The sequence below is a fragment of the Lichenostomus cassidix genome, chromosome 2 (genome assembly GCF_008360975.1).
Source record: "Lichenostomus cassidix isolate B80296 chromosome 2, HeHo_3.0, whole genome shotgun sequence".
Taxonomy (NCBI): Eukaryota; Metazoa; Chordata; class Aves; order Passeriformes; family Meliphagidae; genus Lichenostomus; species Lichenostomus cassidix.
The window spans coordinates 60,921,435-60,947,812 of NC_139482.1; the positions used below are offsets into that span (position 1 = coordinate 60,921,435).

The window sequence follows — 26,378 nt, forward strand, 5'->3', positions numbered from 1 at the left end:
AGTCTCCAGCTGAAGATCCAGTGGTAGCTCTGGTCCTCTGGGAACCCAGTAGACAGGGCTAGCTCAGGCAGTTCCAAGGCCAGGCTATATCCAGGTGGGAACACCTGGTTCCTCCCTCCTGGGCAGAGCATCCCACAATGGGATGAGATAAGTCCATGAGTCACATGGTGGGTCCCTGATGGCCCATTGCCTGTCATCCGGAGTGAGTCATTAGCAGCTGATAGCAGCTAACGGCCCACAGCTGGTGGTAATAGAAAACTACATCTATATTGCAACCTAGGACACTAAGCTCATCATGATGTTCTCAGCAATGACTTGCAGGTCCGATTTCCAACCAGTCCAAACTGTTCTTGTTTTAAGGTACCTCTACTAACGTTAGGAGATAAAAACTCAGGAGTACCTGAGCTGTTTGGAGTCTGCCTGTAGACTGTATGCTGTCAGGCTTCTCCCTGTTAAAGAAACTTCCCTGTCCAATCATCCAGGAGCCACTCTGGCATCACCTAAGCTGGGACCAAGCCCTTTTGCAGCTACATCCCCCATATTCACAGTCAGACCAGGTTTCCTTATGGACTCAACCCCAAGTTTCCCTTAGCAGAGTCTCAGACATCCTGATCCTTAAAATAATTTAATCTTGGTGCAATACCAAAAGAACAGCTCAAACTGGGTGCCTCCAACGAGGGACAAAGGAAACCCTGGGCTTTTACACCCTCTAAGTCTAAGTTTGGGAAAGTCTGGAATAACCAGCTCCTGCTGTGACTCTGCAAGTCCAGGTCCCCTAGCTGGGTCACAGGTCCCCAGGCCCTTTGTTATGCAAGGGGTTGGATGGTCATGGACTCATGCCCTGGGCTCAGGCTCCTGCCGCTCCAGAACTCAATCTGTAGCTCGTATTGCAGCTGCACACTGAGCTACAGGCACTAAATGTATTCCTCAACACCCCTGTCAAAATCCTGTGCACTAGCAAGCCTGTCAGTCTCTGGAAAAGACTTCTTATGGAAGCCCCTTGAACCTGCTGCTCTGAGCTCCTAGGTCAAGACATTAATTCAGGGAACACCAACAACATAAAATGATTTGGTGCACCAGCTACACAAGCACTAGAGGTAGCCATGAAGTGCTGTGGAAGCTCAGAGCATCTTGTCCCTCCATGGTAGGCACCACAAGGCTTGACACATAACACGAGGCCTCCATCCTTGGCATGTGGATGAAGAGATGTAAGTACCCTGCTATGTGGCTGCCATGCACAGGAAGCATGCACACGGCATCTTTTGATGGAGACACACATGGGCTGTGGGATGTCTCTGACCTCAGCTCCAGTCAGCCCTGTTGGCCTGTGGGGAACAGCAGGGGTGTCCCTGTTCAGCTGTGCCTGCACAGGGTCATATCCACATCCAAGCTCCTCCATGGACTTGTCCACATCCAAGCTCCTCTCTGCCAGACATCCCTCTGCCTCATCCTCCTCCTCCTTCTCCTCCTCCTCCTCCTCCCCCTCCTCCTCCCTACCCTGCCAGCACACTGCAGTGCGCAACCAGACCCCGGGGAGGTGGGTGCTCCGCCAGGCAAGGGCACTCTCCTTTTCCACCCACCCTCCAACCCAGGGGAGGCCCAGGGAGTGTTGCAGAGCTTCCGCAGGCTCCTCAGGGTCCAGGCCTCAGCAACAGCACAGAGCAGAGTGAGATGAGTGTCCAGATGTGCTCTGTAAAGGTGCAGCTTTACCTTGTGTGCTGTGTGCAGTTTTGGGCACCACAATATAAAAAAGATATAAAGTTATGACAGAGTGTCCAAAGGAGGGCCATGAAGATGGTAGAGGGTCTTGAGGAGAAGACACATGAGGAGCAGCTGAGGTCACTTGGTCTGTTCAGCCTGGAGAAGAAAAGACTGAGGGGAGACTCCACTGTAGTCTACAACTTCCTCGTGAGGGAAAGCAGAGGGACATGCAGTGATCTCTTCTCTGTGGTGACCAGTGACAGGATGCACGGGAATGGCATGAAGCTGTCAGGGGAGGATTAGGTTGGTGTTCTGATTTTTGCTAGAGTAGAGTTAACCTTCTTCACAGTGGCTGGTATGGTGCTGTTTTGCATATATGCTGAGCACAGGGTTGATAATATAGAGATGTTTTTGTTATTGCTAAGCAGGGCTTACATGGAGCCAAAGCCTTTTCTGCTTTTTGTACTGCCATGCTGGCAGGGAATGTGGGGGTGCTTGGGAGGTTGGGAGGAGACACAGCCAGGACAGGACCCCAAGCTGACCAGAGGGATATTCCAGACCACATCGCATCACGCTCAGTGTATAAAGTGGGGGGAAGAGGGAGGAAGGGGGGGACATTTGGAGTGATGGTGTTTGTCCTCCCAAGTCACTGTTACATGTGATGGGGCCCTGCTCTCCCGGGGATTGCTGAACACCTGCCTGCCCATGGGAAGCAGTGAATTCATTGCTTGTTTTGCTTTGCTTTTGTGCACAGCTTTTGCTTTTCCTATCAAACTTCTTCATCTCAACCCACGAGTCTTTGAGCTTTTACCCTTCCAAGTCTCTCTTTAGTCCTGCTGGTGGGAGAGTGAGTGAGTGGCTGCGTAGGGCTTGGCTGCTGGCTGATGTTAAACCAAAACAGTTTGATATTAGGAAAAGGTTCTTCACCCGGAGGGTGGCTGGGCGTTGGCACAGGCTCCCTAGGGAAGTGGTCACAGCACCAAGCCTGAGAGCGTTCAACAAGCGCTCGGACAACGCTCTCAGGCACATGATGTGATTCTAGGAGCGTTCTGCGCAGGACCAGGAATTCGGACCGTGGGTACGATCTCGGGATATTCTCCATCCTGGTTCCCTGAGGCCCCTCGGGGCGGGGGGGCGGGGCGCAGGGGCTGCCGGGAGCCGTAGTTCCTCCCTGCACCGCCCCGCGGGCCGGGCCGCCCGCGCCTGTGCCTTTAAGCGCGGCCGGATGCGCGACGCGGCGCCTGCGCGGAGCCGCCGTGACCCCGCTGCTGTCGGCGCCACTGGTGACTATCGGGGCGCCCCGAACCCCCGCGGCAGTGCCAGGTTCGGCGCCACCGCCGGGCACCCCCGACCCACCCTCCGTCCCCGGCCGGGACGATGGAGGAGCGGCCGGAGCAGGGCAGCGGGACCGGCGCGGAGGGCCCGGCGGCGGTGGCGGAGATCCGCGCTCCCGGCCCGCGGCCGCTGCGGCTGCTGGAATGGAAGGTGTCGGTGGGGGCGGCGGTGCAGATCGGGTCGGTGCTGGCGCTCTGCGCCCCGCTGCCTCTGCCGCCCGCCCCGCGCCCCGCCGGCCCCTCCGCCGCCCCGCTGCCGCCCGCCGCCAGCGGCGCGTCCGCCCGTCCGCAGCGCGGCGGCGCCGAGCGAAGACTGCGGGCGGAGCGGCCCGGCGTGGTGCGCGAGCTTTGCGCGCGGCCCGGCCAGGTTATCGCGCCCGGGTGAGTGCGGGGCGGGGGCGGGACGCGGCTAGCCCGTGGCGGGACGCGGCTAGCCCGTGGCGGGACGCGGCTAGCCCGTGGCGGGACGCGGCTAGCCCGTGGCGGGACGCGGCTAGCCCGTGGCGGGACGCGGCTAGCCCGTGGCGGGACGCGGCTTTCGCGCTTCTTCCGAGGGGGCCGGGCCGGGCCCTGCTCACAAAGGCCCTTCCTCCGAAGCTTTGCGCAGGGCAGCTGCCGTGCGAGGAGAAGGAGGAGGCGGAAGCGGCCGGAGAGGTGCTGAGGGATCGTGCTCCACTCCTGGGTTTCACAGCCAAGCCCTTCGCTGTGAGCCCTGTCTCAGAGAGCTGTGCATTTCCTCCTCCTGTGTCGGGATTCTCTAGAAACCGCTCTTACTGGAAAAAACTACTTGGAAGTCACTAAATCACAGAATGGGTCAGGTTGGAAGGAACCACAGTGGGTTATCTGGTCCAGCCTCCTTGCTCTTGCTGGGTCGCCCCTACGGCATGTTGCACGGGATTGCATCCTGACGGTTCTGGGAGGGAGGCTGCACAATCCGGGCAGCCTCTTCTAGTGCACGGTCACCAGCACCATGAAGAAGTTGTTCCCCATGTTCAGGTGGAACTTCCTGTGCATCAGTTTCTGCCTACTGCCTCTTGTCCCAATATACTCTTTTTGGTTTGGCAGTTAGGTTGGTGCAAAATTCGGGGAGCAAACAGATAATTTTGTGCTTGATAGGAGGAATTCTAACGGGAAACAGCAGTGCAGCAAGGCATTTTAAAGTTATTAAGTACCTTACATATAGTATTTGCAGCCCTAATGCTTTTAATACTGTAGACGTTTTAATGTATAAGGCTTCACAAATGTAAACAAGATGTTGTAATTCTAACATTCGGAATAGCAAGGGATTAAATGAGACAGTTTTTTGCATAGTTTAGCAATGGGGTTTGTCTTGGTAAGGCAATATGTTGGTTGACTTTTAAATTCTTAAATTCCTGATAGATAGTGGGGCTCTCAAATTTCTAGGTTAGATTGGACTAATAGCGTGCTACCCTGTACTTCAATCAGATTTTTTTTTTCTCAACAAGAAGGTAGTGAAACACTACTTTGTTTTATGACAGCAAGCTGTTCTCTTTGATTGCAGTTCTCTTGAATTTTAGATGGGAGCAGCCAGGTCTAAACTTTCTTGATTGATATTCACTAGTGTATGTAAAACATCTGTGTATGGGAGTGCTTTCAAAGATTCAAGAAAAAAGAAGTCTGATGCATCTTTATATCAGTCACTAATATAATGTGCTACTGAGGAGGTACAGGCCGTGTTTTTCTTGCTATAGATAAGACTGTAGCTTTCCTTTTGTGCCACATCAGCATTCTGCTATCATATCTGGTGCAACATGGACAATCTTTAATACCTTATGTAGAACAAAGGTACTGTAAATGCTTGGTCAGACTAAAAAAAATCTTAAATGTACAGACTGAAATTTTAAAATACCATATGTATGATGAAATTCATCTTGCTGTCACTGAATAGAAGGGGAGATAACTTTATCTGGTCTTTTCATTGTGTTAGCTAAGCACTTGGAAGGAAAATCAAACTAAAAATATTTTAAGTGAAAAATGTAATCAATTTAAAGTAGTCTGGGTCTGATGTAGCAGCATTTTAATTTTAGCTTTGTTCAATTTTAAGTTCGGGACTGGAGTGCGCCAGTTTTTATACAGTGCTCTTATTTGATTTTTCAAGTCTTGAGTCCCTTGATTTTAATTAACAAGTTGTTGCTTTGAGACAATTAGAAAATAAATAGTGTTCTTTATTACTGTTGGTTTTGGCTTTTAGAATATTTGTATCTTATATGACTGAAAGGTAGTATTTGATACCAACCATTGCTAGGTGTTATGTTTCTGGAATTCCGACTTTTCAGTTAGCTTCCTCTGTTGCATGTTGTAGTGGTGTTTATTTGGGTAAGTTTAAGGGAAAGTTCAAGTGCAGAGGTAGAATAAGCATGACCTAAGGGTAGTAGAGCTGGACAGCAAATGAACACATAACTGCATTTCTTTGGTCACTTGAAAGATTTTTTTGGCAAGCATTTAATCTCTTGCCTGTGGCTTCCCATTTTGTGGAATTGAAATAATAACTTTTCACTGCCTATCAACAATATTTCAATGTGTGTTAAGATTTTGCATTATTAAACACAGACATGATTAAAGTAAGTAACATAGCTGAAATTTATTCATCATCTGTAGAAGATGCCCTTTTTGTAATCTAGACTCTCCGGGATGGTAGGTGCCATGCTGCCTTCAGAAAAATGAACTCGGCCAGTTTAGCCCCAAATTCTCTGTGAACCAAAGATACTTGCAAGTATTTGTTAGACCCTGAAACACTGCAGAAGTACTGTTTCTATTCAAAATATTTTCCCTTTTCATTAGAACGTGACAGCATAAGTTGATAAAACTTTTTTGTCTGAGGACAAACAATATGAGTGGCTGAGTTTTCTTCTATGTCAATTAGGTCATCATTATTTCTGGAAATAAAGACATTTAGCTCAAGTCTCTCCCAATTAAGACACATTTCTAACTTTTGGTTATTTCTTTTATATCAGGAATGAGATGAAATCGTTTGCTGTGTGAAAGTAATTTTGCACATTTATAGCATTTAATTTTCTTTTAGTTTAATTACCCACTTTTTAGCATTGATAGGGGTGCAGACTTTCTCCAGGGGAGAGCCCAAGGCAGGCAGGCACTAGGTAGCTTCCGCATATTCTAGCAGAGGTGGACTTGCATCACATGTCAGACTGGGACTTCAGAGAGAAAAGTGTCTAACCTTTTAGGACTGCGAATAACAGGGAGGACCGGAAGCAGGTAATGAAAGGCCTTTGATGTTAATGAAGCGTAATTTCAATGGGTAGCAGGAGCAACAAATGAAACACCAAAAATCCTGCACTGCTCTGTGTATTATTAGTGCCAGTTACCCATCAAGGTTAGTCATTCTGAAGCTGCTACAGGTATGTCAGGATTCTGGGCTAGGTCAGTATTAACACTTTATGCAAATCTTTACATAAGCATTTCTAATATAAAATGATTGCCCTACTGATGGAAGTGCAAGTTTATTGCAAGTGTTTCTTTGGTTCACATTAGTAGAGTCTTCTGAAATATTTATTACCTATATATTTAACCCGGGTATTTTTGTGTGTTACCACATACCTTTAATAGCAAAAATTCACATTCTTCTACAGAGCATATTTGTGTTGTAATAAAAATCTTGTTTAAATTATCTGGATCCTAGTGAAGCAAAACTTGTATTTTTTGTTGTTTTGGAGAAGATAGCAGGAAAGAGATGGGCATTTGTTCTCTAAAACTTCATATTTTTGTGTCATTGCTTGATAATTTTTTGTGCCAGAAACTTGATTATATATTTTTAAAAAATGTCTTCTTTTGCTTATCTAATGCCACATAGGCTCAGGCCCTAGTTTAGTGTCCACTTAATCCCAAAACCATGCATCTTACAGTCTTCCAAAAGGAACAAAATGCTGATGAATTGCAGTTTATCTTAAAGTGGTGACACTTTTAACCATTAAAACCACAGAAAAAACAGCTTGCTGTTTGTTAGACACAAATGTGTTCATAATATCCTGACAAACATTTAATGAAGTTATGAGAGCCTAAAAAAACCCCTCATTGCCAGACACTGGGGATTGTTGATTAATACTTAATAATCCAAGCTTACTGTATCTCTTCTCTAATTCTTTTTTATGCATGAATTCATCCCGTTATTTTTTTAATAAGTTTTGGTATGCATCTTTCTGGCTTGTTTCTTGTATCCTTTTTTTTCGTATTTTTCCCCTCTCTGGCATATACTGTGATACTAATAAACATTAAAAAGAAGGCTATCACTCAGGTGTTTGGTTGAGCTGGATGTTGAAAAAGATGCAAGTTCTAAATGAGGGGGTTTGTCTTTCATTGTCTTATCTTTTTCCTGTTCCTAGGCACCTCACAAATTGGAAGCTCACAATATAGCTCATTGCACTGAATGGTAGAGGATAAAGTTCCTTTTCTTTACGTGACCATGTTTTCACAAAACTTGTAGGAGCGTCTACCTAAGGGAATCAAGCTGCTCAGTCAGGTTTGGTTGGAAACAGGCATCATGCTGGGAATTTAGCAGTAGTGTGGTTGTAGCAGCCTTGTGTGTGCAGTTTTTCTCAGTGTGGCTTCCTTAGACCATGATTTCCTAATTGCTTCAGGCTAATAGGAGCATTGGCTGGAAGGGATGCTCCAACTTGAGTGCCTTCAGCTTGCATTGAGTAGGGTGTTGGAAATCATGTAGCGAAAGATGGCTTGGTTTCTCGTATTTTTTTTCTTTCTGTCCTTCCCACCCAACATCCTGTGAAATGGTCCATAGTAATCAATTTCCTCATTTTGTTCAGTTGCTGCAAGAGGAGTGTGGTGTATGGAAAAGGAGAGTAATACCTTTCAGCAATAGCCCATATATAGGTCAGATCAAAGTGCTTGTGTAGACTCCAGTAGAGTCATCAAGGGAATAAATGACGTGTCAACACTGGGGAGTAACATTATTGAGATTGTATGTGTTCCATACAGCATTTTGTATGATAGTCTTTAGTAACATTCATATGTTTAAAAGATTTCTCCCAAGCCAGAGGGTTTTCTACTCTCTTAGTTCATACTATGAGTTGCTCACCTTAGTCCTTGAGCTCGAGGACTTTTTTTGCTGTATGTGAGTGTAGGGACAACCCACGGGTCAGCAGACAGAATGAGATAGCTCATGGTACTGTTTTATGGATATCATTGTAGAACTACAAGCAGGTTATAGCAGTTTTTAAAAATTGTTTGTTGGTAGATGTCTGTGCTGGAAATACGTTGTATTTTTACCCAAATGGTAATGGAGTTTTTTTTTTTAATTTATTGCTTTCTAGTTTCTTTAGGGTATTTTTATAATGTTAGAGCTGTTTAGAAAAACAGTCTTTTTCAAAGGCAAATGTGCATGTTGTTTTTTCTGAGCAACTGCCACATGGTTTTCTGTAATTGTTCTGAAGACAAAATGTATGGACAAAAATTCTCATGGGAGGACTGAAATGAGGCCTTGAATTTTTATTTATGCACGATATGTAGCTGTGTGAACTGGGAGGGATTTGAAAAGTTTGAGGAAGGACGAGAGTGACAAGACTTTAGCTTTGAATTGTTCTGAAAGTTTGTCTTGACCCAAAGAGGTTTTTTCCCTCAACAAATCTCAGTAGTACAACTTGCATGCCTACTTGGACCTTTCTGATTTGATGACTGCATGTTTGGTGTCAACTTAAGGGCTTGCCCTAGTAGGGATCTCAGCTGTTTGGATTTTCAAAGATAGATTTGCCTGGTGGAAGTACCCCTTAGGTAAATGGCTAACCCAATATTTGAACTCACTAAATAAAAATGAATATGGGGTGATGCATTAACAAGTGTAAACATCAACAAGAGTATATTAAAAATATTTGCTGTTTGGGACATACTAGCCTCAAGGCTCAGTGAGGAGCTGCCAGTTTTTAATTTTTGGGACCTCTTTTGGGAAATTATAATAGACAATTCATTGTAAGCTGTCACTTATAAAATATTCTTATGTCTTTTTTATATAATTAGAAATATTAAAGGTTAATTTAAGGTCTTCTACTGTATACAAGTAGCTGAATTGGTAGCAGTTGCCTTTTAAAGCAAATATGGGATCATGAAATTACTTCTTCAAGAGCAGGTAATGCATTATGTGTTAGCAGTCAAGGATCTGGATTATACGCTTCACCTAGGTTTGGTTTTGCTGAAGTTAGACCTATGGAATTGGAAATAGGGGAAGAATAGAACTCTCACTAAGATGAGAGACTACCAGTCTTCAAAAGGCTTTGGAAGATGGAAAGGTTCCCCCAGTGTTGCTGTGTAAAAGGAAACTTCTCTTAAGGCAAGAATTGGGCTATTGCCAGGCCACTATTGCACTAATATCTTAAACAAAACCGAGATTGTTTTTCTACAAGTGTTTTGAGAGAAACAGTGATTTTGACAAAGTAGAACTGAATAATGCCTATTTGTTTGCTTTGTAGTGCTTCCTAGTTTTCAAATGCTGCAAAGTCTTAAATGTAAATTTTTAAAGGTGTGAAAGGCAAATGGTCTTGGTCCAAGCTTAATGGAGTGAACGGTGTGGATTCCCATTCACGGAAGATAGAGGGGCAAGTGGTCCTAGCCGAGGAAACAGTTGCTCAAGAAGAGAACTTTATTAGCTTTACAGCTTTTTATCATACTTACCCTTTATAAGCAGCGGTCCTCTGTTTTCAGAGTGTCAGGATTCTGGGCTCACATGATGCTGTTGGCTGTCACGTCGCTTTTGTCAAATGTGGAGCTGCTGCCTCTCGTTTGAATGCTGTGGCGTAACTTAGGACAGTCTGGTCCATAATTGCTCTTAAGGGCGTTAAGTGTTGTTAGTTTTTCCTATGTAAGTGTGTTCATTTGGCTTGACAGCAAGTCCCAGAGGAAAGCATTCAGGATGTAGTGTCGAGATAAAGTTTGCCGTTTGCCGCAATACCCAAAGGAGGAAGCTGTTAGACTTGAGGATTGTGCACCTTGCACTAATCCTCTTCCCATTGTGTTTGTTGTTTGGAAGTAAAAGACAAAGGGGCTGTGATTGCCTAAGTATGTGGTTTCAGTGGGGAAGGTGATAAAGTGTTTGCAGAAGGTGTAATCTTCTGTTAATAGATGCAGCTTTCCAAGGCAGAGGGGGAGAGATCACAGGATCCCCCCAGATTTCTTGGCACAGGACAAGCAAAGCCCATGTTTATAGCCTTGATGTCAGCTGTTTGTGTGTTTGAAACTGCCTATTTCTCAGTCACCTTTCTTTGCTTTGGTGTCCAGGCCGTTTTGGTGTTCATCTGTTGCTGTTTCTCTAGATGTGAGCCTACATGTGCAGGCGTCAAACCAGATTTGTTCAGGTAATTACAGGTGATCGTGACTGGGCATAGGAGGAATGCAGTGATAAATTGGTCTGAGATAAGGGGAAATTATGTGCCTTTACCTGAAGAAGAGGTGTATGCCTGAAAAAAACCAAAAATGAGCCAGAGGTGGGATTAGTCCAAGACCCGTTGTCACCTAGATTTGCAGCAGTTTAACTGGGAGTACCATTCTTTAGTAACTGAAGTGAAAGTTGAAGTGTGGTTTTCCAAAACTGCAGGTTTGGGGTAATTATTGTTCTGTCAATTAGAAGGCTGTACAGTCACCACTCATTCACTTCAACTTTAATATGTACTTTAGGTTGGCACTAGGTTGTACACTTAGGTTGCCAGGGTTCATCACATATATTTATTTCCTATGCATAGATTTGGGTTGATCCTGCTGTCAGATGGATGTTCCTCGACTCTCAAGTGGAGTTTTGTTGCAAGTATTTGGGAACTGCTGCATAACTGCTAACACTGCAGTCAGAGAGAAGTGGCAATAGAAAAGCAAATGCATAAAAGTAATGTCAATAGTTGACAGTAATAATGGGGGGAGTAGACTGCAGAACTGTTTATTGCTGCATTGAATTACTGAGATATGACAGCCTGTTTTCTTCTCTCGTTATTACAAGCACCACTTAATGCTAAAGAAACAAATTACAGAGTTAAAAGCTTGCATCTTTCCACTTTTGAATTCATTCTCTGTGAACTTCATTGTTTTGAAGGGGTTCTATGTAGAAGCATTGAGAACTATATTTTTACATTTTTCCTTTAAAAAAACCTAGTTTTGAAATCTCATGCATAATAATACTTCTGGTTTAAAATTTTCTAAATAAAAAATATATTGTAAATAATATTTACTAGATCTAACATAAACGGGCCTGCAAGCCCATTTACCTTTTTTTTTTGTACCATTTTATTTTACATAGCTAACTTTTAGCAGTGGTTTTTGAAACGTGCAAGGAGTTGTCCACAGATATCTTCATAGAAGGTGAAAGTGGGTTACCTCCTTGCTTATAATGGAAACTCTTTTCTGGAAGTAAATGGAAAAAAGGCCTTGCAAATCATGGAAGTATACTTACTTCAAGCTTAAGATGCTTTTTGGATTATAAATAAAATCCAGAAACTCTGGGCCTGTGTTTCTCTTGGCATCCATGACCTTAGGTTAAACCTGAATAGGTGTTTTGCATGAAAAATTGAAGAAAGAAGGTCACAACACATTAACTCATAGTTGTGAATAGTTAGTGTTTAACGGGTCGCAAGACCCGTGATTTCCCCATTAACCGAGAACTGAGGTGATGCCTTGAAGCATGAACTGTGTTTTCTGTGAGCTTCTGCTCACAGCAGTTGTTGTTATGTAGCTGTCTAGGCCCAGGGCATGGGGGTTTTGTTTGGGTTTTGGGAGATTTTATCAAAAGGCCTGACTTGTTTGGGTGAGGCTTTTGGGGCTCATTGCATATTTGAAATACAGCTGTGTTTGCTGTCCTTAAGTGTAAGTCAAGTGGCTGCTGTAGTGAACTGATGAGAGGTTTCCTCCAACAGCTTGAAGAAGCTGTAGGCCATGTGTTGCCTGTAGCAATAAGGGCCACGAGTCCTCGTGATCCTTGGTATTTTTAATCAATTTTTCAAGGACTCTCTCTGCTTCTTTGCAGATATTAATGAGGATTGAATAAATATATAAATCTAGTTGTTAAATACTTTTACGTGGTGATATCAAAGTGATTAGGGCTTTGAAAAAATCCTTGCTACAGAACTGGAGTCCTGTGTATAACAAAGGCTGTGGTTTGATGTAAATTGGTCTCAAGGACTCTTAGTAGTGGTTCTAAATGCTGCAGACTCATGCCACAAAGTATTGTTCTGTTATAAGCAAACAAAAATGTCAATGTTTCAGAAATCTGACTAATTAAACTGTAGAAGTTTTATTGAATCTAACTTCATCTGACAACTAAAAAATTGTATGCTCATATTTGTTCTATATCGGTTGGTTGACTCAATAATGATTGATATTAATAATCATTGATCTGAAAGTGTGTTCATTTCTAACCCTTGCTGGTTTACCAGTAACACCCCCTTGAGCATTCTGTAGAACCCGGGCAGTGACTTCTGTTCACTTGCATACCAGCATCTACTTTTGCTGCATTAGTACACTTTTACATCTTCTAATGCTAATTGGAAGGGCATATGGCATCAGATTGAGGACAGCAGCTTTAAGCGATCACTGTGATAACTTGGTCTGTGTGTTTCTTGTGGTATTTGATGTCTCTATACCAAACAGACCTGAGGAAACCTACCAGTTGCTCGGCTGCTGATACTCCTGTGAGATACAAATCAGTGCAGGGCAGTAGCTTCATCTTGGAATTTTTGCACTGTATTTTCAATGCCAGTGCATGGTACCTTGAAACAGACTTTAGGTTAATAAAATAAGCTTCTATTTCCGTGGAGTAGGGAAAGATTCTGTTGAGTGGCTTTCACCTATGACCTGGAGAAGAGAATAGGTACCCATGTTTGGTATATGCAGCCATTTAAAACCAGATGAGTACACTGTGATTCAGCTACTTTTGTCTGATATTCAGCTTGGATCTTGGGCATTACATTTTGAAAATTCTTCACTTCAACAGTAAAAGGAGAGCTTCCAGGTGTGAATTTAACAAAAGTCATTCTATTTGAGGTGTGTGTTTGTTCCTTTTTAGTAATTAAAACACTTGGTCTAAAACTTAAGTATGCATAGGCCTTAGTAGAGTTCAGGTTTTCTTTCTCTGTAGCACCAAATAGTGTTGGGCTTTTTCCCTGAGAGAAGTCTGCCTAAGATCCTGACAGTTGTTACTGAAACTTGACCACATGGTTGTATGTTGCGCAGAAGTATATCTGGGCTCTGGAGTTCTTCCTCTGTCCTTTGGGTTAAATATCACCAAGTCCTCTGTCATACTGCTCTGTATCATGTACTTTTTATCTCCAGCATGTCTAAGTGTGGCCAGGAGTTCTGGTCATACTCAGATTTTGCAGGGGCAAAACTGCTGTTTAGTGGTCATGCTTGGTATGAGTTAATGTACAAAGGTGCTGTTTAGGAACTATCAATGAATAATATAGAACTCTAGTTTTCTTATAAAGTCTTTGCTCTTCCATGTCCAGTTTTGAATCACACCTCAGCCCAGGGGTATGCCAGCTCTTCCTGTTGCATACCTGGAGTGTGAGGTTACTTTGAATGCAAAGTAGAGCATGCCTAGAGATATTGTGGCTTCTAAGCTATCATTGAAAGGCTTTTTTCTCCTGAACAATTGAAAACCAATTCATTTGGGGTATAAACTCAGTCACTACTCTCGTAAGCATGTTTCTCTAGCTTGTACCATGGGGTGGTTTTTTGGTCTTTCAGGTGTCTCTGTAATTTCTGGTTCATACACTGAACACATGGTAAGGATGAAAAATTCTGACATGGTCATTAGTGTGACTTGGCAGTCTGAAAAACAACTTAGCAGTGAACATAAAAGACAGCAAGACGGATATACTGTCAAAGAGAGTGGGGAGAAGAGTTAAATGAAATAATGCAAATGTAGGGGTATGAGAGGAGACCTAAATTCTGTAAAACCTGTGAAATAATCACACAGTGAATTGCCGCTAGTGAAGGGCCACAAAAAATACTTGTGCAGTTCTTTTATAAAGCCAAGACTGATTATTTGTTTCCTGTGAAATACATAACCATGTTTTAAAAAATGACATCTGAGATGCCTACGCAGGAAGAGGAGGTGTAATTTCCAGCAGATAATGTCTGCCAGTGAGAAGGGCATAGTCTCCGTTTTTGTAAATGGGAATCCTGTTAGTGTGATGGCTTATGAAGACTTCTTTTAAAATAAACCTGGCCTGAATCTAGCTTTTGCTCTCAAAGAGGAAAATAATCCTCATCATGGACATGAACTGCAGTTTTGTTAGTAGAGTCATCACTCTTCTGGTTGTTGAAGAACAAGGAACACACTGCAAGTAAGCAGTTGGGGGTGTTACTTAGAAAGTGGATTTCTGCGTGGAATTCCCAAACACTTAGTCAGATATATGGATGAGAGATTTGAACATGCAAAACAGTTTTCTTCCTGTTGCAGGCTTGTTGAAGTACAGATTTGCAGCCGCACTTAAAACACTGCAGCCAATTTATGAAAGAGCTTTGGTTTTGGGGTTTTTTTGGTTTTTTGGTTTTTTGTTTGGATGGTTTTTTTAACTGCTTGTCTTTTTAATTTTTTTTTAATATTGGGGAGATGCTGTAGCTCATTATCACAGAGTTGGTGAACTTTTGTAGTAGCTGAACTATATCTACTTATTAGATTTTTTTTTAAATAAAGGGTCTGAAAGATCAGTTCCTCCAACTGTATTGAAGGAAACAAGTCTCTTACAACGACTGTTAAGAATTTGAGAGAAATTAAATAATGATATTTTCAAGACCTGGGATTTTGTTAACTGGACGAGGAATGCTTTAGGTGGACTAATCTCCTGAAAAGGTAGAGTTTGTCTCCTGAACAGTTCAGAGCAGTGAATGTCACACTTCTCTGTTTCCGGCTCTAATTTCTGGTTTGGTTTAGTCATTGTTTAAAAGAAAGAACAAAATATCCGTTCCTACGTCTTTATTTTAAGATGTGGCAATTCAAGGCTTAAGGATCAGAAATTAAAATATTTATGAGACTATTGAAGCAATATATGTCTGCCATGATACAAGAAAATAATAAATTAAGATGAAGTTGCTATAGAACTTGGCTGCCTCTGTGTTTGGCATTGGTGAAGCTACTCCTCAAATCCTGGGTTAAATTTTGGACTTCCCAGTACACAAAGGACACTGAAGTCCTGGAGCATGTCTAGAGAAGGGCAGTGAAGCTGGTGAAGGATCTGGAGCACAAGTCTGATGAGAAGCAGCTGATGGAGCTGGGAGTGTTTTGTCTGGAGATTCAAGGGGGGACCTTAGCACTCTCTACAACTGCCTGAAAGGAGGGTGTAGCCAGGTGGGAGTTGCTTCTTCGAAGTATCAAGGAATAGGATGAGAGGAAATTACCTCAAGTTGTGCTAGGGTGGTTTATACTGGATATGAGGAGAAATTTCTTCACCAAAAGAGTTATCAAGCACTGGAATGGGCTGTCTAAGGAAGGGGTCAAGATCCCATTCCTGGATGAATTTAAGATATGCAGATGTAGTCTGTAGGGACATGGTTTAGTGATGGGCTTGGAAGTGTTAGGTTAAGGGCTGGACTCTTGATTTTAAAGTAGAGCACCTGAGCTGTTCTATGGTTTTGAAGTTTCCACATTTGGTTTTCATTACTGTGTAGCTCAGTAGGGTATTAATGGTGAGGTGTATCTAAGTGAATGTAAACTGTCTGGACAAACAATACTCGTTCTCACAGAACTTCCTTGCTAAGCTATGGTTAGAAACTGACCTTAGTATATAATTCAGTGACTTCTAAAGTTGTGAGAATTAATAATTTGAAAATTTAGATGGCTGTCTTTTTCACCATGTTGTGGCTAAAAGCATGTATCTTAAGGGGCTGACACTCAAACCATAACCAGAATTTATTCTTTGAATTCATTCAACCTGTGGGTTACTAATCTATGTGTGTGTAATCTACCTGCTGTAAATGGAATGCCTACATCTTTTTCAGGACTGTCTTGGTGAGACTGGAAGGATGTAGTCATCCTGTTGTTATGAAAGGCTTGTGTGCAGAATGTGGCCAGGATTTAACTCAGTAAGTACTGTCAGCTCTCTTTTCCAGTTTCTCCTTGCTTCTGATTAGGGATTCAGGCTCTTCCTTCTCTCATTCAATAGAGTCATAAAATATCCTGGGTTGGAAGGGACTTGAAGGTCATCTAGTTCCAGCCCCCTTGGCATGAGGAGGGATACCTTCTACCTAGACCAAGCTGCCCAGAGTCCCATCCAGCCTGGCCTTAAACACTTCCAGGGATGGGGCATCTGCAGCTTCTCTGGGTGTCACTGTTCCAGTGCTTCCCCATCCTCACAGAGAACAGTTTCATCCTTATAGCTAATGAAAGCTACCTTTTTATCATTCAAAACCATGCCTCCTTGTCCTGTCTCTACATGCCCTTGTAAATAGTTCCTCTCAAGTCTCTTTCAGGCCCTTCAGGTACTGGAAGGCTGCTCTAAGGTCTCCACACATTTAGGATTTAAGAATTGTGCATGCTCTTTTTTCATGGAGATAATGTAGGGCAACTTAGATAGAAAATATAAGGGGCATGTGTAGAAAAGTAAATTCTCATTACACTTTGCTTTACATGGACTCACCACTGAGAGCAAGAGTTGTATGGTGTGTCAACAGTGGCTTAGTAAACCTGAGAGTTTTATCTATGCAGGTGCAAATAGCTGAGAGGTTATAGCAGTCTCATTCATATGACCTTGCTTCATTTGTACTGTGTCTGAATGGGGGCTAGTTTGTCTCAAGTGCTTTCAATTTAAGGCTTCCTAACTGTTTTCAATTTTTTTGTAAAATATTCTGCCTTGGAACTAAAGGAATTTAAGCCTTAGGGGAAAAAGAAAGCAAATTCAAAACATGATTGTATTTCTTCTTTGCTCTTTCTCATTGCTTGGTAAAGAGAATGTTTCTTATGCATATCAAATTACTAATTCAGCAGCTGTTCCAAAATGGGCTGTATAGTTGCCTGGATTTTATAAATTAATGTTGCATACTCATTTCATTCGGCTGGAAATACTTTGGTTTCATTTTAATTCATGCTCATTGTTAAGAATCATTTTGTGAACATTAGCCCACAAACTAGTGCAAGTGGACTGAATGTTGAGAGTGTATGCAAGAAGTAGCCTGTGTAATGTTTGGATATAACTTTATTAAAAGTTCAATGTTAATATTTTGTAAACAAGTATTATCCTGAAAACCTAGCAAGTGAAGATAATCATGAATAGGGCTTTGTCTGTCCTGAATTAATACTTGACTTGAGGCTTTAATACAGTTACATCTAAATACTGCTTTACTGCTATCGTTTCATGAAAAATTCAAGGTATCCAGCAAATTGAGGTTTTTTTCACTTATTATTTCTTACTATGTCTTATGTCTGTGTCTTCATTTTATACCAAATGGCTTTTACATCCGAAAGATTGTGCTATGTCTGCTGAGCCTACGTCAGAAGGCAATTCGAAAGCATTGATGCTTTTCTTGCTTGGAGAAAAGCAGGTATAGCTGTGCATCCTTTCTGTTAAAGAGTTCTTAGGTCATTCAACTAACGGTCTGAAAACAGTTAATAATTTTTAAAGGTTTATTTAAAATGCCCCTCAGGGTTATGTATGAGGTTTTCTGAACTGGGAAGCAGAGGATGTAAGATGCTACAATGTACATGTAAACTTTAGACCAAATAAACATCTTCTGTTTCTGGACATCAGTGCTGCCATACACCGTGGTACAGTGAGAGATACCTGTCTGTGGTTGTGTCTGCCTCAACTCAGCTCAGTACAGTTGTTCCTCAGCAGTTTGCTTGTCATAAAGTGAAATCTGGTTTAACTCTCATTGTAGATCTGATACCAGATCTTGTCCTTGATAGGACTGGTACATGGGAGAATTAAAAGATGTGCATGTATCACCTAGGACAAAATTTGTATGGTAGTATTTTTTAATCTTGGTGAACCATCAGTTATATGTCAGAGTTCTCAATAAATTGATTGGTGTAAGCTAGTGAGAGGGATCATATATAGGGTTACTTTGTCAGGTTTTGAGCAATTTTATACTCATGTGTGCACTCATGCTCTGTCTCATATATATGTATACACACAAGGGTGATACCTATTCTGTATGTGTTAATATCTGTATATGCACTTAGCTGTGTACCAGTAAGACTGTATAATATGCACATAAATAAAACAAACATAAACACAGGCATACCCAGAGTTCCTCACGCTGTGCCAATGGGAAGAGCATGTATGGGGACTCTTTGGATGATATTTTTGAAGCAGTAGTCACCTGTAATTACTCTGCTGTGTGCAGAGAGTAACTTTGCTTATCCTTTGCTTAAATTTTTCATACTCTGGCTTGGAAAAAAAGTTCAATTGCATGCTGAGTGATTGCAAAAAAAAAAAGTTTAAAATTTGAGTGGTTTGTAGCTTGTTTTCTGATGTAAAGCAATACATAGATGTGTTTCATCTTAGTGTCATGTGTCATGAAATAATCACATGGAAGTATAACATTACAGTGACTTTTTGATGTTTTTTTTCTGGTGAGCATCTTTGATCTCTTTCCATTTTGTCTAGTAACTTGCATTTGCAAGAATTTGAAAGAGTGCATTAGTTAAAATAGCTCTTTTTAATAATTTTTGGTAGTGTAGTTGGAGACTACAGATTTCAGTCTGTTCAACATTTCACTAAACTATTACTCTTGTGATGCTTCTTTTGTGTATGTGATTAGGATACGAAGCAAGAATGGAAGACAGAGTGTGCCATTATCCACAGCAACTGTATCAATGGTTCACAGTGTCCCAGAACTGAAAGTTAGCTCTGAGGTAAGTACCATCATGCTTTCTTTGTTCTCACTTTTCATGGTAGCTCCACAGTTGACAAACTTAATTATACTAGTTTGTTGTATATACATGATACAGGAAGTTTGGATTCCCTTTGAAGAGGGATTTGGGGTTGAACATCAGTAGCCTAGGGATTTTGTGAGTCTACCTTAATGTGGATTAATTTTTATCAGGTTTTATACTGATTTTTTAGGTACTGTGTACTGAAGAGATGGCACTTTGACAGGGGCCTGTAAACTTACTAGCTGAATGTTTTTGTCACTTAGAGTGAACAGTTGTGGAAAGTTCCATTAGCTGAACTCTGTTCAAAGCTTGCAGTGTCTCTGCAACCTAGCTTTAACCTTCATCTTGAAATTGGCCCACTAAATATGGTGAAGCTAGTTTGTCTGCAACTTACCTGTATGTTAAAATTATTTCATTGTTTTTCAAATATTCCAGATATTCTGAATTCGTTAATATTTCAAATATTCATCTGAGTTGTCAAAATATGCTTGTGCATCCCTCAGTTTGTGTAGAGAGGAAGAGCATGTTAATTTTGAAGATAAACGTTCTGTTTATCTTCTTTATCAACCTGATCTCTTTTTACATTTTTTATGTTGCTGCTTGCTTTTTTTTTTCCTGGTAATTCTTCAAAGAACACCAGTGAGGGGAACTGTGAAGATAAAAGCAGCTAGAAGTGTCCCTATCATAGAGGAGTGTTTCAAAGGGCAGTTTGCACTTGACCCTTTCTGCTTCATAGTGCTCCAACTTAACTATAATATTCAGCTGTCTTGAAGGTAGCCCTGCAGCTTCCTACCAAGAATGGTTCAAGTGAACAGAGTGTAATGTGGTACTTGGAAAGTCTGTAAATACATGCGAGAGGAGTAAACTTCACTTACTGGATTATAAGGTCTTTGATGTTAGTGGAACTGCATAATCTTAACTATTTATGTCTGAAGGAATATATTCTTTATTCTAAAGTTGACAAGTATCCTTTTTGTCACCAGCAGCTTTGGTTTTATACTCAGTGTTGGGTTGTAAGATGTATTGTACTTGAAGATGCAAATTGCTGGACATAGCAGTCAAAAGTTCAGACCTACTGATGAATTTTTCCTTTGTGTTCAAAGCTGCTGACATTTCCTGTCAAGACATTGGGTCTTAAATTAAATCAGTGCTTACTTATTTGGTAAATTTGAAAGTTTTTGTGTAGAGTTTATGAATTTTAAGAGTTAATAGTGTCACAGAGATCTGAAAGTAGACTTTGAGGGCATTACTTTTCTGTAAAAAGTTGTTCTGCAGCTGCCATTGCTACAGTTATGTTGAGGCATCTTTTCTTATGCAGTTAGTTTGTGGCAGAAGTGCATCTCACGTTTAAAATACACAGAAGGCAATAAACCTAATTTATTTCTATGAAATTAAGCTTAGCAGTGAATATTTCTGTTACAGCAAGCTGAGCAGCTGGGAAGAGAAGATCAACAGCGACTACATCGAAATAGAAAACTGGTGCTCATGGTAGATTTGGACCAGACATTGATCCATACTACAGAACAGCACTGCCAGCAAATGTCCAATAAGGTATTTGGGGTTAGCTTTCAAGCCAATGTAACAGTAGGAATGTTTCTATCAGTATTTAAATGGTGGTTCTATAAAACAACATTCTGTGGTTAGGTAAAATTGTAGTTGAAGAATAACAAAAAACGAGAAGTCTTCTGTAATATGTTCCTTTTTCTCTACATTTAAATTGACAGTTTTTTTTCTTTCATTCATGCTTTCCTGCACTTTTCCTTTTTAATCACTTTGAGAGACATTTCAGGTAGTTATTTTTAATCTCTGCTTTCCTTCCTCTGCAATTTACAAGCTGAGTACTCAGTAATGAGACTATTTTCCCTCCAAGCCTGAGGCATATACAGTGAATTACTGTTCAAAGTCCCTTTTTGAGCAATCCTTTGTGTTGCTATGTCTGTCATTCCATGAGTATGTGTAGTGATTTTTTTTTTTAATCCTTTTTTTTTTTTTTGAGGGGTGAGGAGAGGACAGATTGTGTGTTGGTGTTTTAATTTCTTCGTGAAACACCTGTTATTGAACTGACAAGGGCTGTTGGCTTGTAGCATTTCTAATTTGGAAGCTTTAAAACAAGGAACGTGTTGAAACGTGTCTACTGTGTCTTGAGCAAGAGGGTGCAAACTCAATATCATGTAAACTGTGATTGCTTAGTTCTTTTCTTTACTCTTGTCATTCTTACATGTCCAGTAGGTTCAGCACACGTTCACGATTGCTAGCAAAAAACAAGCTAGAAATGTACATGGCAATTATGAGGAAAGGGAACCAAGAATATTGAACTTCAAGATTAGAAAAAACTTGTATGGCTGAAAGGCTATGCCTCTATCTGTATAAATGTATAGTTTGAAGAAAAATACTTTAAAAAAGATTTTGAGGTTTGTAACTGGGATCTTTATCTGCAAGCTTCCTTCCTGGTTTGTTCTCTGATGCTATGTTGCCATAGACACAGTATTTTTTAATCCAGCAAAGTCTTTCTCTGAGCTTAATGCGTATTGAAATGAATCTGTCAGAAGTTCATAGAAGTATTGATTGTAGTGAGATTCTAAACTTTTTTGAAAAAAGCAGTTTGAGAAATTTCTCAGATTGGTTTGCCGTAAGTAAAGATTCGAATGAAAGCTATCTGCATCATAAATTTTTCAACATAGCTTCCTGCATTTGAAAACTTGACTGTTAAGACTGCCTGGCACAAAGAAAAAATATGCTTTGGATTTTATTAATGCACTTAATCTTGTGGCCAAAACTTGCTTTAGGTTAGTCAGATCAAATAAAGTTGAAATGAGGGAACAGTGTAGTTCTGGAATGCTGGCATTTTTGTTTGCTATTTTGATAATGCTCAACATGCTTTTTCTTTTAGGGAATATTTCATTTTCAGTTAGGTCGAGGTGAGCCTATGTTGCACACGCGTTTGCGTCCTCATTGTAAGGAATTCCTGGAAAAAATTGCCAAGCTCTATGAATTACATGTTTTTACTTTTGGCAGCAGGCTGTATGCTCATACAATTGCAGGTGAGTAGTATGTTACATTTAACAATATTTACCTACCTTGCCTTCGCACTCATATAATTAATTTTTCTATGTGGTTGTTTTCAAGTAATTCTTCTTTGTTTTGTGCAAAGCCACCTCCTAAATAGTCCTGTAAGTAGAATTCTTAGCTTGTTTACAAGGCAGTGCCTGTATGGCCTGTAATTTTAGAAATAATCTTTTTTTTTTTCTTATCAGATGCGCTTTGCTTCCCTGAAGGTTAGAGAATCAGATTATGGTATGGGAATTAATGCCATCTTTTTAAGTAAGAAATTACGTTGATGGACCCTAACAATGATCTGCAACTTCCCTTGTCTTACAAATCTGATATAACTGTTCCATAAAAATCAGCAATGTGAAATTGTTTTGTCTGTTGGGGAGCAACACCCCCTGCATTGTTTCCTTCCACCAAAGGAAGTTCTGCTGCTATAAATCAATTTACAGCAGTTCTGTTTGTGTCCTAGAGCTGAGATGCACTTACTTAATGAAAAATAGAAATCTAGCACTCTTAACGTCTTTTTCTCAAGAACTTAGAAATATTTTCTCCTAGTAAGTGAAAGCTTGTATTTGAATTTTAACAATGGTAGTCCATTGTGTGGGTCACTGGCTGAAATGTTTTCTGTTTTCCAAGAAACATAAAAGAAACCTGCCCTGGTTATGCAAGTGTGTGGGTCTGAATCATATTAGAAGTGACACCATGTGTTTATTTGTCAAGATGGGGTAAAAGCCACTTTAAGTCTGCCCTGTCAGAAGAGCATTTTCTCCTCAAACTTTCCGTTATCAAAGTCCATTGGTCTAAGACAATATAATTAACAATGTTTTACATTGTGACTCTGATTGTCAGACTATCCATGCTGCTGTTCCATGTCTCCTAGCTTTTTTTTTTAAGTTGTCTTTCACATTTGCTTTTTTTTTGTGTCATGTTGCCAGGAGTGCTTTGAGCAACACTGTCCCAGTGATGCCAGTTCTTGGCAAGAAAGGAAGATTCCAAAATAGTTAGAGTGCTAGCTATCCTAGTGAGCTCTAAAACACTTTAGAAAAAAAATATAAAATCAAACAATTCTTTATGCATGTTAAATGCCGCAGAAGAGGCTTGTAATGACAGCATACAAATATTTCTGTAATCAGAATGTGATGCTTATTTGTGGTGTCTAGCTAATTCTTCTTGAAAAGTTTGAGGCCTGTCCTGTCCTGCCCGTACAACTGAATGTTTCTATGTTACTCAGTCTTTGACCACATTGTTTGAAGACTCTTCCTAAAGCTTTGTCGGTCTTGCTGTTGGATTAAGTGTTGTGTACTGCTAATGCATTAACAGTTTTGTGCATCCTTCTTAGAATGCGTTTTTATTTTCTGTGGCAAAAGAGGAATAGTTTTCTTATGCTAGGTTTAAATGCATGGTAGTAAGAAAGTGGAGGAACAATCTTCCTCACCTGGATCTGTATGCCAAGATCTGTCCTAAGGTCACAAGCTGTATAGCAGAAGAGCTGGGGAGGAGATGCAGAGGTAGTTAACTCATGATGTGTAAGTGCTTGCCATGTCTTCTCTCAATGTGTGATTTGGTCCTCTGCCCATTTTAATCTCTGAGCTAAAATGTGGATTACCCTGCAGTCCCTGTGCTGCCTCAGGCTGGCACTTATTTTGGGCATTATACTCAAGATACCCGATTTATTTCATAGAGGAAATAGCCACCAAATGAGTAAATTAGGGAAATTAGGGTAATGCTGCTTCCGGACATCCCTAGACTTCTGAATTTCTGCCTGAAGCTGTTTAACCTCATCAAAAGCATTCAAACTGCAAGTGAATTACTTGTGCAGTGCTGGTGATAGTTTCAGCTGAAATCTGTGGACAAACACTGGGTAAAGCCTGTGGAAAGCTGGCTTCTAGAGAAGGGACACGCAGATGTAGATAGATTGCTTATTAACAAGCCGCTTCTTAACAATAGCCATATTCAGCCAACTATTAATTAGATACCTTCGTCCAATCAGCGATCTAAGGTCACCACGACTTTCTGCAACATAGAAGTCGTGGGGGCCGTCTAGAATGCATTAATTGGTAACAAATATGCAGAAATCAGGCACTATAGGTAAACATAGATACATGTTAAGGCAAGTAGCCAAACTTAGGGCGTGGAAGTATATAACCAATAGTATTGTATGATTACAGAATATGCATGAGTTAGTTAACTACACTATAAAATTGTCTGCTGTAAATCAATAAACTGAAGCTTGTGGTAAATTCATATTGGATTGTCAAGCCTCCGTTTCTCGGCAAAAGCCTTTGGCCCACATGCTCACCTGTGTAGTCAGGATGCAGTACCAGGGAAATACATAGATGATATGTACAGAGAACACTTGATGGCAGTATTGGTTAAATGGTTTCTCACCAAGCTGTCAGTTTGATATTTTATTGTTATACCTATGTTACATAAAGAAGAAACTTGTAATAAAATGCAGGGGATCTTTTTTATAAGAAAAAGGTAGTTTGCTTAGGTCCTGTGTATACATCCTGTATTATTTTGTAAATTCTGAACTCTGACCTGCTCCTTTCATGTCCTAGAAGGCTTTTGAAAAGAGATGAGGTACTGTGAGTCCTTTTCTCTCATCTCAGCTGACTCTTGCCAGCTGTTAAGTGGGATTAGCTGATACTTGTAAACACCATTTATATCTGCTGAAATAATTTATCCTAAACCCTTTCTTAGTTTGACATGTTTACAAAGTGATATCTGGTAGCATGTTTATGGAGTTGAGCTTTGGATTTTATTATCTAGAGCTCCCTGGAGTATTTCTTTAGTAAATAATTTTTTGGGGCAATTGTTACTTTCTTTTTCTACTCTGCATAAGAGAAGTTTGGTACATTTAATATGGATGTCAGCTTAAAAGCTAGCTGTAAAATGCCACAGTGAATTTTGAGTTCAGAAGCTATTAGGCAATCATAAAGCAATGTGAAGTCACTCCAGATTTACAATGAAATTTAGAAAGCAGGACAAAGTTGAGGGCATTCATGGTTTGTTACTGCAACTATATTACAGTATGTATACAGTGTGTATGTATAATCACCAGTACCTGAAGTTGTCCCAGCTGTTGAAAGATTGGGTCAACAGCTCTTTCCAGGTTGTAAAATAGAATCTCAAGTAGAACTGAAGGTAACCTAAATCTTCAGAAATTCAATTTTAGTTTTATTTATAAAAGGACTTCCTCAAATTCATGTTTATTCCAACAGTTATATAACTTCTCCTAGGAATTGCTATTTAACTCAATCTTTCTCTAAGGTTTGAGACTTCCCCAATATGAGTTAGTTTTCAGCATTGCATCTTCTGATGGTTTTTTTTAACTTCGGTTTTACTTATTTACAAACTTGCTTTTCTAAGAGAGTCTATATAAGAGCAGGCAATACAGCTTGGTAAGTCTATGTGCAAAGACCCAGTCTGAGATAATGGGAAACAAACTGGGGGAATGATAGTGTCTTGAGTTTGTTTAAGAAACTTGAGGGCATACCTAACAGAGTGTCTCATTTATGAGAATAAATGAAAGCTCAGTTTGTATCTCAACCCATGAACTCTTCATTACATTTTCTCTGCAGAGGAGAGAGAGTGGCTTTGGTGGGTGCCTAGTGTATTGAAGAAAACAGATGATGTAGGATGAATGAAATGTTACCTGCCTTTTCCCTGAGATGTGAAAACATGAAATTGTTTATGTTGATTTGGTTGACTAGGGAACATCTAAAAGAAACCAAAGAGTTTGACCTGGAAAGAAATTTTAAAAAGAGGCCCATGCTATTTTCTGTGTTTGTTACTCAGGTAGCTTAGCTTTGGACTCTCCTGAGATGGGCTTGTATCTTTGCAGATGGATCTTTGATGAGCTCTATTCTCAATGTATTTTTAGTTTATTGATAAAGCATTACTCTGAAGCTTTAGAATGCTACCTTATCTCTAATCCCTGGCAGCCAGGCTTTCTGCACTTGGACTTTCTTCGTTCAACTGCATTTTTCTTACAGTTTTAGCTGGACAGCACTGCAGTTGAGTGCCTCACTGAAGTTTTGCCATGTAATCAGTGCACTCCTGTCAGTTCAGTCTAGAGAGTTCCTGTGTGTTCAGACAATTAGTAGAAGAGAATTTTGCTGGGGAGAACAGCAACCTGTATGACAGCGTTTGTGCTTTGTCAAAGTATCTGTGTACAGCAATAAATCTTTGTAGCTAATTCTCTCAATTCATTATGCCTAGGTACTGCAAGGGTCTCACTACAGGGGATGATTCTACGAGTTTGCAGCAATTCTTAAGCATAGTCGGGTGAGTTAAGGTTGAACCTCTGTCCTTAACTCAGAATTTTCTTGCTTTTATGGGTTTTAAGTTATTCCAATCACACATTAATATTAAATACATACAGGTTCAACTTTCAGAAGTGACTACTGATTTTTTTTTTTTTTTTAAACTCATACCCTCTGTTTTTGAAGTCC

At 40.7% G+C, this 26,378-nt stretch overlaps 1 protein-coding gene across 2 annotated transcripts in view; it reads left to right on the forward strand.

The window, feature by feature from the left end:
* Positions 1–2,940: 2,940 nt before the first annotated feature.
* The window catches only part of CTDP1 (CTD phosphatase subunit 1), a 100,446-nt gene continuing 77,008 nt past the window's right edge, over positions 2,941–26,378 (forward strand). Inside the window, exons 1-5 of one of the 2 annotated variants that reach the window (XM_085051721.1) lie at positions 2,941–3,416; positions 15,996–16,079; positions 18,756–18,849; positions 20,293–20,421; positions 21,761–21,911. In XM_085051721.1, coding sequence (XP_084907847.1) covers positions 3,079–3,416; positions 15,996–16,079; positions 18,756–18,849; positions 20,293–20,421; positions 21,761–21,911 — 796 coding nt within the window. In that variant the 5' untranslated portion in view covers positions 2,941–3,078. The remainder of the gene's footprint in view (positions 3,417–15,995; positions 16,080–18,755; positions 18,850–20,292; positions 20,422–21,760; positions 21,912–26,378) is intronic. The other variant, XM_085051722.1, reaches the window with a different exon arrangement.